At 46.9% G+C, this 17,986-nt stretch overlaps 1 protein-coding gene across 7 annotated transcripts in view; it reads left to right on the forward strand.

Moving 5' to 3' along the window:
• LDB3 (LIM domain binding 3) overlaps positions 1 to 17,769 on the forward strand; it is a 58,730-nt gene extending 40,961 nt beyond the window's left edge. For all 7 annotated transcript variants that reach the window (XM_029932056.1, XM_029932059.1, XM_029932057.1 and 4 more), the window contains 5 exons: positions 3,622 to 4,042; positions 5,446 to 5,626; positions 6,244 to 6,364; positions 12,265 to 12,380; positions 17,545 to 17,769. In XM_029932056.1, the coding sequence (XP_029787916.1) occupies positions 3,622 to 4,042; positions 5,446 to 5,626; positions 6,244 to 6,364; positions 12,265 to 12,380; positions 17,545 to 17,634 (929 nt within the window). In that variant the 3' untranslated portion in view covers positions 17,635 to 17,769. The remainder of the gene's footprint in view (positions 1 to 3,621; positions 4,043 to 5,445; positions 5,627 to 6,243; positions 6,365 to 12,264; positions 12,381 to 17,544) is intronic.
• The last annotated feature ends 217 nt before the right edge of the window (positions 17,770 to 17,986 follow it).

Below are 17,986 nucleotides of genomic sequence, written 5' to 3' on the forward strand. Positions count from 1 at the left end.
GGGGCCCCGCGCGGGCCGGGGGAGGCCACGTCGGCCCGCGGGCCGGGCGGGGGCCGGCGCTCGCGGGGAGCCAGGCCCGACCTGGAATGAGTCAGAAATCACCTTGTTTAATTACACATTCCCGAGCCCGCCGAGTGCGATAGGGGCCTTTTGAACTTGCCAATTAGAGGTGAAATATCACCTTCTAATTTAGACGAGCTTAATTCCGTCCAGCAGAAATAGCAACAGCCCGGGGCTCGGAGATGGGATATCAAGTCTCTCTCCTGGCACTGCTGGGGTGGCGCGGCCGGCCAGGAGGAAGGGCGCGGAGGGACAGGGACTGTGAAGCAGCTGCTGCGCACCGCTCTCACCCGCACCCCACTAGAGAGGGGGACGCCCTGTGGAGGGGGGAGCCGCGAGCCTGAGCCTCGGGGAAGGGAAGGTCCCCAGCTCTGGGTGGGCGTAGCCCTGAGCAAGGAAGCGGTCCACCGGGGTCCAGATTCTGGCGTGTCTCTGATCTGCGGAGAGTTTCTAGGGGGCTTAGACAAGGGGCTGGATCAGGGAGTCTGGAAGGCCTTCCGGAGGAGGGAAGAGAACGTCTGGCAGGCAGAGGGAATAGAGTTAGTGTTGCAGGAGGGAAGAAGGAAAAGTGGGCAAGGGCCCGATTTGGGCAGACTGTTTTGCTGCCCAGGGTGGGGTTAAACTGGGAATCCGGAGTTGAGTCTGACTCCCCAAGCTCTGGTTTGAGATAGGTAGTTCACTAGCTCTCTAACTTTGCCGTAATCACTTAGGCTCACCCAGCTTCCTCCCCCATCTAGAAAATGGACTAGAAAATATCTGCCTCATTGGATTACAGTGAGTATTACATGCAATAATGCAGCTAAAGGGCCTGGCTTGTGGAAGCAGTCAGTACTTGGTGGCCACTGTTCTGATGAGGGCAGCACTGTCCAATGAAAATAAATGTTCTTGTTAGCCACATTTTTAATAAAGGAAAAGGAAGTAGGTGAAATTAATTTTAACATATTTTATGTAACTCAGTATATTCAGAGCATTATTTTAATATATAATCAGTATAAAATTATTATTAATGAGATACTTTATATTCTTCTCTTGTACTAAGCCCCGAAATCTGGTGTGTATTTTATATTTATAGCACTTCTCAGTTTGGGCTAGCCTCATTTCTAGCGCTTACTGGCCACATAGGGCTGTGAATTGACACAGGATTAGGGCTTTGCTTTTAATCCTTTTAGCAGAGATCCCACACTTTACGAAAGAGAGAGAGAAGAGTGGGGACAAAATCTTGCACAGAACCCCATTATATATACTAGAGAGGAATGAATCTGCTCTGAAGTTTTGCTAGGTCACCTGTCCCCACACCCTGTCCTTAATGGTGTTCCCCTCACCACCCATGCCCCCAGCACTTTGACACCCTCTTGCTCTGGGCACTTGGATATTATGCAAGGTTGTTAGAAATGGTGACAGCACTTCAAATTTGGGCTTCACAAATGTTGTCGGGTAGGTCCTCACCACTCCTTTTGAGGCAGGGGCGTCATACATTCCACCACAGGTGACTAGACTCCATCCCAGGTTATCTGATTACAGGGTGTCACACCTCCCACCTTCACCCCCAGCATCCTACGGTCTCCTGGACAGTTACCTGTAGGTGACCATCAGGCAGTAAGATGAATGGACAGTTCATCCAGACCCCAAGACCCAGGAGGCACCATCCTCACCATCCTCACTAATGTGAAATGATGCGTACATTGTACCAGGCACTAGGCTAAGTGCTTTCTATTTAATCCTCATAACAACCCTGTAAGGCACTAAGAATTATTAATGCCATTTTTAAAAAAGAAAATTCAGGCCCAGAGATGCTAAGGAACTTGCCCAAGGACACACAGCCAGATGCAGTAGCGCTGGGCCCTGAACATAGGGCTCTTGATGGTTGTGCTACAAGTCAGCGCATGGGACCGCCTCCAGATGGTTAGTTCCTCCTCAATGACACAGTGCACCGAGATTTTCTGGAATTCAACTCATGTTCTTTACAGAGGCAGCTTGGGGGAATAGAATGGTTTTGGAGACTCACTCTGCCACTTACTGGCTCTGTCTGAGCCTCAGGGACCTCAGCTGTCAAGAAAAGTAACCCAGATGATTTGTTATTTGCCAAGCCTACTCCCTTAATAAGTGAGGAGAAGATTGATTCCTCACAGAGAGGATTTTACCTTTAGAAGCCAGCAGCACTCCCAGGATGGCTCCAGGGCAGGGCTGCGGAGGATTTTACCCCTTTACCTCTCAATAACAGAGTCCTGATCCCTACCTACCCACAGCACAGGGGTTCCCATGTTACCCAGCTCTGAAGGGCCAGTCATCTGGGGACAGTTGGTAGAGTTGGAGCAGCAGGCCCCAGGCCACCCAAGGTGGTCCAGGAGAACCGGGGGGAGAGACCAGAGGCCAGTGGGGACCTTTAGCCCTGAGCAAAGACCTTCCTTCCCAGGCTGGAGACTGATGGGGGCTGCTTCAGCACCCCTCAGTATAGTCCGTCCACCTAGACAGGCTCAGGAATGGAGGGAGGTTGCCCCAACATGTTTCCCAGGATGGGAGGAATGAGGCCTCTTTCCAGAGGCTCAGACTGTGAGCTGAGGTGAGGCTTCTGGAACCATTCTGGCTGGAAGAGGAAGCTGGCTGGAATGTGTGTGCAGGCTTGGCCAGGGAGGCAGTGGCCCTGAGAAGGCTGGGTTTTGAGGGCCCAAGCCTCAGAGGGCTTCCGGTGAGCAGCTGCAGTGCTTTTTGGTGTTGTCACCCCAAAAGTGTTTTCAGCTCTCAGGGAGCAGGAAGAGGGTGTTCCAGAACTGAGGCAGTGTGTTCTCTTCCTGCACTCTGACTTCCACGGTAATCTCTGCTCACGCACTCAGACATTCTCTGTTTCCACTAAAGTGATGTGGGAGAGCAGGGGGCTCCCAGAGGCGGCCACACACTGAGAGGAGCTATCCCCTGGACATCTCCGCCTAGGCTTCCCCCAAACGGTTCTCTTGAGGCCCCTATCCCCACCCCCAATCGAACCAAGGTGAAATGTCCCCCAGTAAAAATCAAGCCAAACTGTTTTTCAAGAAAACAGTTGTAGCTGAACGTGAAACCTGAACCTGAAGCCCCAACTGCCCTGTCGTCGGCTGTCCCAAAGATTGGACTGGGTCCAGGTTCAGCAAACACATTTGAGGCATTTCAGATGTCAAATCGCTGGTCAGAGTGTAACCAGAAGCATCTTCCAGCCAAGGCCAAGCTGACCCGCTCTCAAACCTCTTCCCAGCCCAGAGGACCCAGATACGAGGCTTGCTGGCACCCCCACCCCCATTCCCTGCCTTCTGCAGACCTCTGGCAGCCAAGGCCTGGCCGAGCCCCACCCCACACAGCTGCAGATATTTATAGCTATGTCCCTTTCCCAGCCCTGTCCCAGCTCCCGAGGGCTCTTGCTCTGCCAGAGGCAATCTGGGGCATCGAGAAGTTCAGGCACATGTCTTCCATAAGAATTGGAATTGTCCTGCTCTAATATTAAAGTCATCTTTTACAGTTTTCTGGCTGGGGATGGGGAGAGTTGGGGGAAATGAATTCCTGATACATTTTTCTTTGGCTCTCTTTGCCTTACAGTGCCTGCATCTACCTACAGCCCATCCCCAGGGGCCAATTACAGTCCAGCTCCCTACACCCCCTCACCTACCCCTGCCTACACCCCCTCGCCGGCCCCTACCTACTCCCCTTCCCCAGCACCAACCTATACCCCCTCGACAGCCCCAAGCTATAACCCCGCGCCCTCAATGACCTATAGCGGGGGCCCTGCAGAGTCTGCCAGCCGCCCCCCGTGGGTGACAGATGACAGCTTCTCTCAGAAGTTTGCCCCTGGTAAGAGTACCACCTCCATCAGCAAGCAGACCCTGCCCCGAGGGGCCCCTGCCTACACCCCACCAGGGCCCCAGGTGCCTCCCCTGGCCAGGGGCATCGTTCAGCGGGCTGAGCGCTTCCCAGCCAGCAGCCGGACTCCACTCTGTGGCCACTGTAACAACGTCATCAGGTATGGTCCAGCCTTGGCTGTGAGCTGGGGTGCTGGAAGGGCTGGGTGTGGGATATTCGCCTACTCTCTGAGCCCTGGGGTGGGAGTGGGGGTGGCAGGAATAGAGAGAAGGCTGCTGAGGAGCCTCGGGCGCCTCTGGCTTGCCACCTAGTCTGACCCTCTTTGAGCTTTAGCTTCCATACCTGTGACACCCACTTCTCTGGGGAGTCGGGAGAATTCCACGAGGTAAGTGGGTGAAGCTCCCAGCACGGTTCCTGGTGCCAGGACCTGCCCCTTGGGCTAAGGCCGGGTTCCCAGAATCGCAGGTCTCATTGTCAGTAGGTTTATTGGGGATGTTGCAAGCTGGCTGACAGTGCTAGTTTTGACCCAGCTTTCCTTCAGGGTTGCTTCTGGGTCTTTCCACAGACAGGCCTGTGCTGCTCAGGGCTTTGGTGGGCATCTGTGACACTAAAAGGAAAACAAGTCATTTCATGGACCATAGGTGATACTTGTTGGAACATAGTGTGTTTACAGTATGTGTGTGTTGGGGAGGTGAGCTTATATGTGTGATAAATACACTTTTATTTAAAGATAAAGTAACACAGAAAAAGAAACAAAGAAACATAGTATACTTGCTCACTGGAGAAGAATTAGAAAATTCTGGAAAATGGGGCACGTGGCTGGCTCAGCCCGATAAGTGTCCAACTTTGGCTCAGGTCATGATCTTGTGATTCTTGAGTTCAAGCCTCGCATCAGGCTCTGCGCTGACCCCGCGGAGCCTGCTTGGGATTCTCTCTCTCCCCCATCTCTGTGCCCCTCCCCAACTTGTGCTCTTTCTCTCAAAATAAATAAACTGGAAAAAAAAAGAAAATTCAGAAAAGTAAAAGTTAAAATTTAACATATTTCCTTGTAGTCCCACTGCTATGACTGCTGCTCTGGAATTAGGCTCGTACACTGGGTCTACTCTATGGCCTTGAACAACTTACTTCACCTCTTTATGCCTCAGTTTCCTTATCTGAAAATGGGTACTATAATTCTACCTCTTAGGATTCTTATAAGAACTCAACAAGTTAATAAATGCACATTTCCTCTTAGATAGTGCCAGGCACAGAGGCACCACTCAATCAACGTCCCCCACTGGCACAGTCATCTTTGTTCTTATAATTATCAGGGGTCAACTGAACGGATATTCTCCAGTGTGCTTCCATGGTCCCCTGTTGGCAGATATTTGGGCCGCTTTCCCCGTTTCTCTTTACTGTAATTGATGCAACAGTGAATATCTTTTTGCACAGAGCTTTCTCTGAATTTCACATTAGTTCATTAGAACAGTCACACAAGTCAGGGTTATTGGGTCACAGCATCAATACTGTTGGGGGTCCTGAAATACCTGATCTCAAGCTTGGTGCTATTCTCTGCTCCTCCAGGGGCCCCTTTCTGGTAGCCATGGGCCGTTCCTGGCACCCAGAAGAGTTCAACTGTGCCTACTGCAAGACCTCCCTGGCGGACGTGTGCTTCGTGGAGGAGCAGGGCAACGTTTACTGCGAGCGCTGTTACGAGCAGTTCTTCGCCCCAGTCTGTGCCAAGTGCAACACCAAAATCATGGGCGTAAGTGGGCAGCATCCCTCTCCTCTGATCCTGTATTTTCCCAACCAGTCTATTCCTGTCCCCAAGATTTTGGGATCCCGTTAGGAAGCCAAGAAGTGGCCGCTAACAGAGAGAGATCAACTCTCTATCCTATGAGGGAGTTGGTTTGCCACCAATGAACTGGGAGCAAATGAACTTGAAGAGAGAGATGGTTACATGCCCCGGGCCACACAGCGTGAAGTGTTGGCAGAGCTTCTGTAAAATGAGTTATCCCTTCATAGACTGACTTCACCATGCGCCCACCTGTGGCCTTGACCCTCCTGCCCTCCACGCTCCTTTGGGGAAATGGTGATCATAAGCAGTACCTCTCTACCAGCTTAAGAATCACAGCTTAGGTAACTACCTTCTAGATGATTCTGACACAGAAGCTGACACCCAGCAAGTGCTGCATGAGCAGGAACTCCTCTGCCACTGCCCCTACTCCCCCACCCCACCCCCCGGGCCTTTCCCAAGGCCCACTTAGTCCTGTTCCCCTTCGGGACGCTCCAGCAGTTAGCCAGGGCCTGGTGAGGAAGAGTGGGTTTGGCTTCCTCTCTCCCCGGGACCCTTCTGGCCTGAGCAGAGGCTCTTTCCCCCAGGAAGTGATGCATGCCCTGAGACAGACATGGCACACCACCTGCTTCGTCTGCGCCGCCTGCAAAAAGCCCTTCGGGAACAGCCTCTTCCACATGGAAGACGGGGAGCCCTACTGCGAGAAAGGTAGGACCGCTGCACTGTGGCGAGGCCTCTGTCTGTTCACATGCAACCATCAGGAGGCTCCAAAGGGCAGAATCATGGTTTTCTGGGTGGGAGTCGGGTCTATAGCTGCTGCTGCTTCTTTTTTTTTTTTACACATTTGATCTCTGCTCCCTTCCCTGAACGAAATATGTGGATCACCAGTTGGCATCTTGTAACCACTTGGGAAACCCTTCGGAGGATTTTGATCTGGAGACCACAAGGTCGAGTCTGAAAAGGCTTCGGCTCTGGACTTTGAATTAGGTTCTGTCCCAGGCTCCACCTTGGACTGGCTTTGTAACCCTGAGTGAGTTTATTAAACTTCTCTGGGCCACCATCTGTAAAAAGGGGCATATAAATACCTGCCTCATGAGTCGTAGTGAGAATTAAACCAGAGAAAGTGTGTAAAGCACCAAACATGTGAAAGCCCCTTTCCCTGCCCCTCTCACATTCCTCCAGAGTCCCATAATCTCCCTGTCTGAATTCAGAGTTTCTCTGTTCCCCAAAACGCTACATTTTATCTTAAACCTTGGAGTAAATTATTGTAAATCTGAAGATAAAACACTCTATTAGAGAATTGCTGTCCTGGCTAATTAGCCACTCACTCATTTATGCGTAGCCTGCCTTTTTCAGAAGAAGGTTTGAGGCAGGTTCCAACAAAGGTAACATGGACATGAAGGTTAATACAATAGAACTAGAAAATTAGCACCAAGCATAAGAAAGAAAAGCAAGCAGGCTGATTGTGAAGAATAACAGAGGAACAGTGACTGGGCAGCAAGTTTGAGGGCAAAAAGAGAAACACAGTAAGTTAGTTTACTTTAAAATCAGAAAGGAGAAAACATTTCAGTTCCTTAAGGGGAAAAGCAAAGCAGATTAAAACTATGTCACCTGACAATAAATTATAAAAGAAATTTCTTGGGTTCTTATATACTGGTAAGTTCTCTTTCTAGCTCTTATTAACAGAATGACTTAGTTACTCAGTCATTCTGTGCCTCAGTTTCCATATCTATAAAAGGGAGCAGATGAGTGCATAGTGGTAATTGTTAGATAATTAGTAGATAATGGATAAGTGTGTGGTTGTGTCAATACAAATTGCTATTATTAATTGACTAAGAACACTTATAGCATCCATAATTTGTGTCTCAGGCTTGGAAAAGAATGACAGATTTCCACTATCACCACTGTCTCTCACCATAGTAAGCCCATCCCCACCCAAAAAAAACAATGGACATTTGGGTCACTTTTGCTTCCTGGCTATTGTGAATAATGCTGTTATGAACATGGGTGTTCATAGACCCTGTTTTATTTTTTTTAAGTATATTTATTTTGAGAGAGAGAAAGAGAACATGGGTGAGGAGTAGAGAGAGGGAGAGAGAGAGTCCCAAGAAGCCCTGTGCTGTAACACAATGCCCGATGTGGGGCTTGAACTCACAATAGTGAGAAATCAAGAGTCAGACGATGAGTGGACTGAGCCACCCCAGTCCCCCTAAACAACCCTGTTTTCAATTCTTTGGGGGTATATACCCAGAGGTAGGATTGCTGGGTCATATGGTATTTCTATTTCTGAATCTTTCAGGAACTTTTACACTATTTCCCATAATGCATAATGGTGTTGCACCATTTTACAATCCCACCAACAGTGCACAGAGTTCCAATTTCACTACATCTTTGCCTACACTTGCTATTTTGCTGTGGTTTTTTGGTACCAGCCATGCTAATGAGGGTGAGGTGGTATCTCTTGTCATCATTTTTATCAGCAACTTGGAAGAAGACATAGAAGGAGAATGCCAGAATGATAGGATCTAGACTCAAAAAGATTTCAGTCAGTTGCCATGATGAACTGACACTTTTGTATACAACACTTTGCATGTAAGTAAAGAAGGTCAGCCCTTCATGGATGGGCCTGCCCCGGAGCAGTGACCCATACTGGTGGAGTGTCATAATCACCTGGGGAACGTTAAAGATATAAGGAGCACATGGGTGGCTCAGTCAGTGAAGCATCCAACTTCGGCCCAGGTCATGATCTCCTGGTTCGTGGGTTCAAGACCCGACCCATGTCGAGCTCTGTGCTGACTGACAGCTCAGAGCCTGGAGCCCGGATTCTGTGTCTCCCTCTTTCTCTTCTTCTCCCCCGCTCGTGTACTGTCTTTCTCTCCAAAATAAATAAACATCTAAAAAAATTAAAAATTAAAAAAAAAAGATATTAGAAGGATCAGTTCTCAGACCTACAGATGCAGAATTGCATCACTCTATCCCCACCCAGATGATTCTGTGTTCAGTTAGGTTCAAGAATTGAGGTATGATTCCAAGGCCAGCAGTATCAGGATCACAGAAATGCAGATCTTCAGGGCTTACCCAGATCTGCTGAGTCAGAAACTATGAAGGGTGGGGTCCAGCGATCTGTGTTTTAGGGAACTCTGGAGAAGATTCTGTTTGAGAACCACTGCTCAGGGAAAGCACTAGGCCCTTTTTCAACAGAGAGCACCTGTGATGTGATGCATGGAAACCTTTTACAATAGCAATAAAATCTGTTAAATACAGGGTATGAATTCAATGTGGGGCATAAGAGAGTCAGTCAAAGAAATTATAAAGACCTTATAGGAGAAATAAAGTAAGAAATAAATAAAGGAGAGGCTGGATTGTGCTCTTGGTGGGAAAGACCCATGCACAAACTTACTTCCAATTATATTCTCATTTTTTAGGACAAATGAGAAATATGTTAATTTAAAAAATGTATTAGGGTCAAGACTTATGCTACCAAATTTTAATTTTTTTAATGTCTTTTATTTATTTTTGAAAGACAGAGAGAGACAGCACAAGCAGGGGAGGGTCAGAGAGAGAGACACAGAATCTGAAGCAAGCTCCAGGTTCTGAGCCAGCTGTCAGCACAGAGCCCAACATGGGACTGGAACCCACGAACTGTGAAATCATGACCTGAGCCCAAGCCCCTTGTGCTACCAAATTTTAAAACAAAGTGTCAGGCAGTTCTCCAGTCCATACAAAATAAAGTATAAAACAGAAAAGCCAATCGGTAGGCAAGACTAGACGTTCCATTGTAAGAGCTTAATCTTAGGCTGCACAAGAAAAGGAACCGGTATTCCATAAGGTTTCCTGAACATTTCTTTCTTTTGTCCATTCATTGAATGGATGCCAGTTCCTGTGAAAGACACTGAGCATTGGGAGTGGGTCTGTCCTCAAGGAGATACATCATCATGTGATATACTGGCACATAAATGGATAGATAGTCAAGAGATAATGATTGAATGGATGAATCAATGGAGTGAGAAGCCAGGGAAGCCCATGATAAGCCCCCAGGAAGGTCATCATGTCTCTCTTGGTTGGGGTGGAGGATGAGTGCTTCCCAGAAGGAAAGTCTGGCCTCCAAAATCACAGAAATCTAGGTAGACAAAGTGGGGATGGTTTTCCAAGACCAGGACCTGGTTCATACACAGGCATGAGGTAAAGGAGAGAGCCCAAGGCATCTAGAGACTGGGAGCAATGGGAGAGAAGTCAGAAGTGGGGGGTGCAAGGCTGACCCTCCAACGGAGATGGGGTAGCCAATGGCCCTGTTTCTCATCCACACTAGTTCCTACAGAGCACAGAGTCAACTGTGAAGGAACTTTGTAAAGGAAGCAGAATAATGTTCTCTTAGCTCTGGTGAGGTGATAGATTTCTGCATACTGAAGAAATGCAGTATCCTGTCAGAGACAGGATTAACAGACTGTGATATATACAACATTTGCATGGCAAACTGTAATTAAGCTCCAAAGGGGAAACCATACATTGGAAAAAATAGGCAAGAGATATAACTTATCAAAGCTCAATGGCAAATAGATAACTGGAGACCGCATGAAGTTGTGGAAAGAGAATGGACTTTGGAGTCCATCAGGTTCCTTACTTCTTGTGTGCCGGAACGTATATGGCCAGTCTCCTCGTCTTTAAAATGGGAATAATACACAGAGCTGCTGTGAAGATTCACCAAGAAACTTAGGAAAGCCCTAATATTGGACTGGTGCATCACAGGCACTTGGATCACCTTTCCTTCCCTCCTCCTATCATTTATAAAGACATTCACAGTAAAAGCCAATATTTCTTTTAAAATTTTTTAAATTTTTTTATTTTATTTTTGAGAGACAGTATGAGCCGGGGAAGGGCAGAGAGGAAGATACAGAATCCAAAGCCAGCTCCAGGCTCTGAGCTGTCAGCACAGAGCCTGACACAGAGCTCAAACTCACGAACCGTGAGATCATGACCTAAGCTAAAGTTGGACGCTTAACCAACTGAGCCACCCAGGCACCTGAAAGCCAATATTTTTGAGTGTTTGTGCCAAGTACATTCATTCACATGCATTGTCATATTTAATCTGTACAACAACTCCACGACTTAGGTACTGAAAGATGAGACACTGAGGAGTTAGGTGGCTTGTCCCAGATATGGACAATTCCTGAATAGAGCTGGGACTTGGGCTCAGAGCTTTTTTTTTCTTCAGAACCCAAGTGCATGGGGCACCTGGGTGGCTTTGTCGGTTAAGCGGCAGATTTTGGCTCAGGTCATGATCTCGCAGTTCATGAGTTCGAGACCCGCATCCGGTTTTGTGCTGACAGCTCAGAGCCTAGAGGCTGCTTCGGATTCTGTGTCTCCCTCTCTCTCTGCCTCTTTCCCGCTTGCACTCTGTCTCTCTCTCACTCAAAAAAAAGAATCCAAGTTCATAACACCCCATGGCTCACTGCCTCTCCGCATGTGGTCTAAGACGGCAAACAGGTGCGCTATCACCAAGGAGATCTGAACAGAGAAACGGTATAACAAAAAGCCAGCTGTGGCAGAGCTGTGGAGAGACAAGTGTACTTCTAGGGGGATGAAGGCTTTGTAAAAGGCATCTAACTTCTCTAAAAGAATCTGGAAGCGTTCTACAGCGAATCAAGTGGAACTGCTGCCCCAAGGACCCAGACAGACAGCTCCTGAGTTGGAGAAGCATGAGACCCGGCCCACTGTGTCTCAGCTGTGTGACTCTGGCGAGCCTCAGTTTCCTCATTCACAGAACAAAACAAAACAAAAAAATTCTAGTTCCAGCTCTGAGGGATTTTTTTTTGAAAATTACGTTTATTCATTGACTTATTGATTCACTGGTTCATCTGTTCACACATTCATTCAACACGTACATATTGGGTACTGATTTGCATGTTATGCACTGTGTCGAGGGTGGAAAGAAAGCTAATGCATACTTATACATAGACCATGACATTGAGATACTGGTAAATAATACTATCTATGTGAGAATGCTTGGTGAGCTGCAAAACATTATACAAATCATACTTGGTATTATTATCTCTTTGGCTGGGTGGGAGGAAGAGGATCATGTCTTACTTAACATAACAGCTCAGATATTGTTTCTATTAGTGAAAATTTTTATCAGCACAAATGCCCAATGACGGAAGAATTTCCAAGCAAAGAGCATACTACAACTCTTAAAAATGTTAAGGGCTCTCCTTCTTCCAAACTAAGCATAGCTGTTGAGAAATACGATTTTTTTTTTCATTTTTGGGATTGGTCTGTTTAGGCTATAAAAGCTGACAGAGACAGAGGAGAAAATCACCCTACAGAAAGCGAGTGACCCATCCAGAAAGTGTTTGCAAATCAAACCAGCAAGAGTGGCAAGTGAGCATGAATACATACAAACAGCGACAGAGTATTGAAAAGGAAAAAAAAAAAACCCAACCAATCGTGTAACTAAACATTGTGTCCACAAGATGACAAGGAACCAGCTCGGTTGTACCCACTGCCCCAGCTCAGTGATAAGGAGTACTGTCCTGGCATTGGGTCAGTGCATCCAGATGCTTCTCCCAGCCTGCCTGGATGCCTGGTCCTCACTCTGCCTTTCATTTCAGACTACGTCAATCTGTTCAGCACCAAGTGTCACGGCTGCGATTTCCCTGTGGAGGCTGGTGACAAGTTTATTGAAGCCCTGGGCCACACCTGGCATGACACCTGCTTCATCTGCGCGGTATGTGATTAGCCTGGGGTTCTGACTTTCTGAGAAGGGGCAGGAGGGACCTAGTGGGGCCAGGTGACCGACTCTCTACACCCCTTCAACTCTGGTCTTCTGATACTCGGTCAGTTTTAAAAGCTGGCAAGTACCGTGAGGCCTTGATATGTCACAATCAAGCACAGATTTATTACTATTAAGTTTGTATAAACCAATGTGGCTTTGTTACTCTCCATTTCATAAGGACAACAGAGTGTCCTCAAGGGTCTATCAGACCGGTGATGGGCCTCACCAGCAGTGCTTTCAACAGTTGGGAGCAGTGACGTGAGTTTGAGCCCCGTGTGGGGCTCTGTGCTGACAGCTCAGAGCCTGGAGCCACTTCAGATTCTGTGTTTCCCTCTCTCTCTGCCCCTCCCCTGCTCATGCTCTGCCTCTTCCTCCCTCAAAAATAAGTAAATGTTAAAAAAAAATTTTTTTAAATAGTTGGGAGCAGTGAATGATGCCTGGTTTAGAATAGAGACAGATAGTCTCCTATGGTTATAAGATGCTTTAAAAATGATCAAGTGATTGAAGGGTTTCCCTCCAAATTTTCACTGTGAAATACCAGATTGATTCATCCTAGAAAAGCTGAGATACGGCTTCTTTTGATAGAAACTTTAGGAACAGGGGCCAAGTATCATTTTGTTTTCCTGAATGGTCTTGTTCTTGATATGAAGTTGCCAGGAGATAAACCCTAGATTAATTATTAACCACGTGCCTGAACAGCCGGGTCATTTTTCCCATGAGAGTGGCACTTTCCTTCCGAGGGATTCGGGGTAGGGACGGGACACAGCAAGGAGCTCGCTGACATCTAGACTCTGCCTTAGATTTAGGGAATATTCAGTCCTGAGAAAGACCTGTCATGTGAGTCTGCAATTGCCTGAACTTTATTTGGGAAAATCAATGTGCTGCTACTAATTTTTTTTTTTTTTTTTAACCAGAGCTACTCAAGCAAGGTAAAGTGTGGCAATGTGTCAAATATCCACGCAGTTTAAACTTGAGCAATGTTTATAGACTGAGGAGAAAGGACAACCCTTGTCATAAAGTTTATTGCAATGCATTCAGGTTTCTGTGCCACCATCCATGGGGTGCACCGTATTTACTCGTTGTGTTCGTTTGCTAAGGCTAATGTCACAACATACCAAAATCTGATGGCTTCAACAACTGAAATGTCTTCTCTCACAGTTCTGGAGGCTAGAAATCCAAGCTCAAGGGCTGCCTTCTCTCTCCCAGCTTCTGGTGGTTGCCAGCAATCTCTGATGTTTCTTGAATTACAGCTACAGAACTTCTGTCTCTGCCTCCGTGGTCACATGGCTGCCTTCCTTCTGCGTTCTGTGTCTTCACATGGCATTCTCCTCTGTATCTGTCTCTCTCTCTAGGCTTTTTGGTTTCTTATAAGGACACTGGTCATATGTCTGGTCCTTACTCCAATATGACCTCATCTTACCTTTCATCTTAATTATGTCTGCAAAGATCCTACTTCCAAATAAGGTCACCACTGTGTCCCTGCACTGAGTAGACGGAAGGTACCGGGAGTAAGGACTTCACCATATGAATTTGGGGAAGGGAACAACACAATTCCATCTAAACATGGATTTTCCAGCTTTTGGAATAGATCTTCTAGTTGCCTTTTGGGGTCCTTTAAATACACCAGGTCCTCCCTGCTGCGAAGGGGCAACAATGTAAATATATTGGCTTTTGAGCCATAGTTCAGCAAGGTACATAGGGCTGTCTGACCCTTATATTCAAGCCATGGCTTGTCTGATCCTAAGATGCCGCCTGCAAGTCTGGTTGCCCAACTTCTAGAAGGATCCAAGAGACTTGGAGACGGTCCAGGGCAGACAGTGGCACAGAAGGCCTATTCTCTAAGGGCACGATACTGAGAGGTCTGTGTCACCTGGAGAGGTGAGCATGGGTCTCCTCCCTCAAGCCCACTATGTTTGGCTGAGGGTCACAGTGGCATAAATCCCAGAGAGAGACCAGAAAAAGTAGTAAAGCATGGGGTTGTTCAGGTCGAAATTACAAACAAATTCCAGTAAAGTGTGAGAGACCCATAGCAGTGCCCAAAGAACCCACCTGAAGCAGCCAGGCCAATCTTGTTCTTTCGAGAATCAGTGTGGTGAATCATTACATCTTCATCCAAAGTGGTCCTGTGTGGCACTCACTGCCCTGTTTAGATATATCAAAGTGGAGCATGGTTTTGGTTTTAATTTTTGGAAAGTGATCATTTGATTGGAAAACTGTAAGAGATTTTTGTGGAGAGAGAGTCCTTTTCCCATCACTTTATATTTCCAAATCACCTTTGATGGGCATATTTTTTCCTCTAACTTAAAAAAACAAACCTAGTAAGAAAAGAAGATAAAAAACTAGCTCTCCCAGCTGATATGCTTTTTTTCCTAGCAGTTAGATCTCAGGAGAACACATAAGTTTAGACTAATTCGATTTGCCAAGTACTTCCTGAGCTTGGGAAAACGAGAGTATCCCAGAACAAGTCTCTACCTTCAAGGGGTTTGGAATCTTGAAAAGAAAGCAAAGCTGACATATAGGAGCAATTAAGGAACAGAACAAGGCAGCCCCTCTAAAGTCTCCAGCATATAAAATGCTGGCTGAGAAGGGCTGTGTGGGTCCGGATAAAGGTTAAACTCCTGTCTGGCACTGGCACTTGAGTTCCAATAGAAAGAATGTGGGATAAAGGTATCTTACTGTGGCCCCTCTTTTCCTCTAAGTCTTATTGGGTTTCTAGCCCTTACCCTCTGGTGTGGGTATCAGGAGGGGATGGGCAGTGGTGTTACTTTTGTAGGAAGTCCTCCTAGGGGCTGTTGTAGCTGGCCCATTTCATGGCCTTCCAGCACTGTCCATGACCATCACTCTTTCCCTGCCAGGCCCTGATGCCACTTGACCATGGAGCCTGGGGGCTGGACCATTCCTGCTGTGCCCCTCTGCTGAGTAATCTGGAGGTCTCCACCATGAGTCCATCTTGCATCCCACACAGAGTCTTCTAGCTCAAGACAATGAGCATGACCTCTCTATGGTGTTTTTTGCCCTCAGCTCCATCTTATTAGTGAGCCACTCCTGAAGCTCTGGGTCTTCCTCACTTCTTAGTTTCAGTCCCCTAACACCCTCTCCAACTTATCCCAAAGTTCTCACAAGGAGCCAGCACTGTCCCAGACTAGACAGAAGCCCCAGATGTTGACAGGCAGCTCCTGGACAACTCACTCCTATTGAGTTGTCACTCCACTGCCTTTCTATCTTCCCTGAAACCCAACCTCACTGTTGATTTTGGGCTTGTCTTCACCAGCAGCTTGAGGCCACACAAGAGCCTGCTTACACTAAACATCACTGTACCCCCCTGGGATATTTTCAGTCACTTTTTTATGTTATTGGTTTCTGGGGCCCATCAGCAGCCCTCTGAGATCCCAAGCATGACATCTTCAACTGGGTCATTAGGGGCTTGCACATGGGACCACCATGATGCCACTTTTATTTCCAATTATCTTGGAGTGGTCACATGCTCACTGACCTAAACTCATCTCAAGAGAGTGATTTCTCTACCCTCGTGTATTCTGTCTGTGGGAACTACACCTGCACTTCTTCTGATGTCAGCATCCTGGATGTGGTCCCCAATTCTGCTCCCCATCTGATATGTGAGTGACCTCTACAACAGTGGGGTGCATCCCAGCCATTTGACTTCCCAGCTGACTCTGACACAGTGGCATACTGCCCACCCAGGGCCAGCCTATATACACCAGTAGTCCAACAAACATGGATGGCTACCTCTATACAAGTCCGTAAACCCGGGACAATTTCAAGTAAGCATGACCCCTCTCTGCTGTGGGCTATGGGGAAAACAAGCTTGCAACTGGAGTCTTGCAGACCTGGACACGGAGTCCCAGCTCCATTACTTGCTGGGTCTGTGACTTCAGCAAGACATTTGGCTCTCAAAGCTGCAGTTTTTCACTTGTGAAATAACAAAAAGTCATACCTTCCCATAAGTTTTTGCGATTAAATGAGATGACATATAAAGAGGGTTGTGCCTCCCGCTTGGCCCATAGTAGCCTCAACAACTGTTACTTAGCTTTCTTCTTTCTGTGATGTCTCCATCTTCAAATTGCACTCCTATGTTGTCATCATAAGGATATATAATTTTGCCTCTTTTTTTCATATAATATCTCCCTGCATACACTTTTCCTTATTTGATTTATCTTTTGCATGGTGGCATTTCATTGGAAAATGAACCATAAGAATTTATTTGGTCACCTCCCTATACAGAGACGTTTTCACGGTTTTCAGTTTTTACTTGAGCACGCATTGTTCTGTGCAATAGTTTCTACAAGAGAAACTCCTCCCCAGTGCACCGGGCAAGCAGGCACATCTTTATGGCTCCTCTAACATGTTGTCACTGAGCTGTGTCCCTATCAGTGCACACAGGCCTGATTCCCTTTTGACATTGTCAACTGTTGATTGATGCTTTGATTTTGATTTTTTTTTTTACTTTTTGGCTACAGTCTTGTAAGATTAAAGGTAACACACAATTGAGGGGGTTTTTTGTTTGTTTTATCTTGTTAGATTAATAGATACCTAGTGGTCTCTCATGGAGATTTTAATTTATTTTTCCTTTACTTATTGATGAGGATCATCTTCGTTGATGTGTTTACTAATTTTCTAATGTATTTCCTTGGATGTTAATCAACTCTGTGGATATTGACTCATGATTCTGTACTGGTTTATATATTTAAAAAAATTTTTTTATTGTTTGTTTATTTTTGAGAGAGAGACAGCATGAGCAGGGGAGGGGCAGACAGAGAGGGAGACACAGACCCCAAAGCAGGCTCTAGGCTCTGAGCTATCAGCACAGAGCCCGATGCAGAGCTCAAAGTCACAAACCGTGAGATCATGATTTGAGCTGAAGCCAGACACTTAACCGACTGGGCCACCCAGGTGCCCCTTTTATAAATTTTGGATAGCATTGGTCTTCATCTTGCATATTTTTTGTCTGCCATTTAATTTCATTGGAATTTAGTTCCATGTCCTCTGGCAGCCTTAAATTTGACATAGTTCGACCGTCTACTCTGCCTACGTCATTAAGAATCTGTCCCAGAGAGAGACAGCCCCTGCCTCATGGCCATCTGTTCTCTGTCCCCAGGTGTGCCATGTGAATCTGGAGGGGCAGCCATTCTACTCCAAGAAGGACAAGCCCCTGTGCAAGAAGCACGCACACGCCATCAACGTGTAGAGAGCCCAGAGCGTCTGAGGCGGACAGGCCGGGAGCTGCTCCTGCTGCTGGCGACAAAGGATTCAAGGAGGCTGATGTTTCTTTTTGGGGGTAAAGGGGGAAGACAGGAAGCTACTGAGCCCTTTTAAAGTGTAATTTTAGTCCTTCCGTCTGCACACAGATCGTGTATTTGGATAGTTCAGACTAGAAGCCAAATGAAGATTCCTAAACTAAGCTAGTAATTAATCCAAGGCTGGAGTTGTAATTCAGACATTCAGGACAGAATTCCAAGAACTCTGGGGTGAAAGACAAAAAGTCATCTTCTCGAAGTGATACACTTCCCTGAGGTCACTAGAGCAGGGACAGAGCTCGG

This window comes from Suricata suricatta, chromosome 2, assembly GCF_006229205.1.
Source record: "Suricata suricatta isolate VVHF042 chromosome 2, meerkat_22Aug2017_6uvM2_HiC, whole genome shotgun sequence".
Taxonomy (NCBI): domain Eukaryota; kingdom Metazoa; phylum Chordata; class Mammalia; order Carnivora; family Herpestidae; genus Suricata; species Suricata suricatta.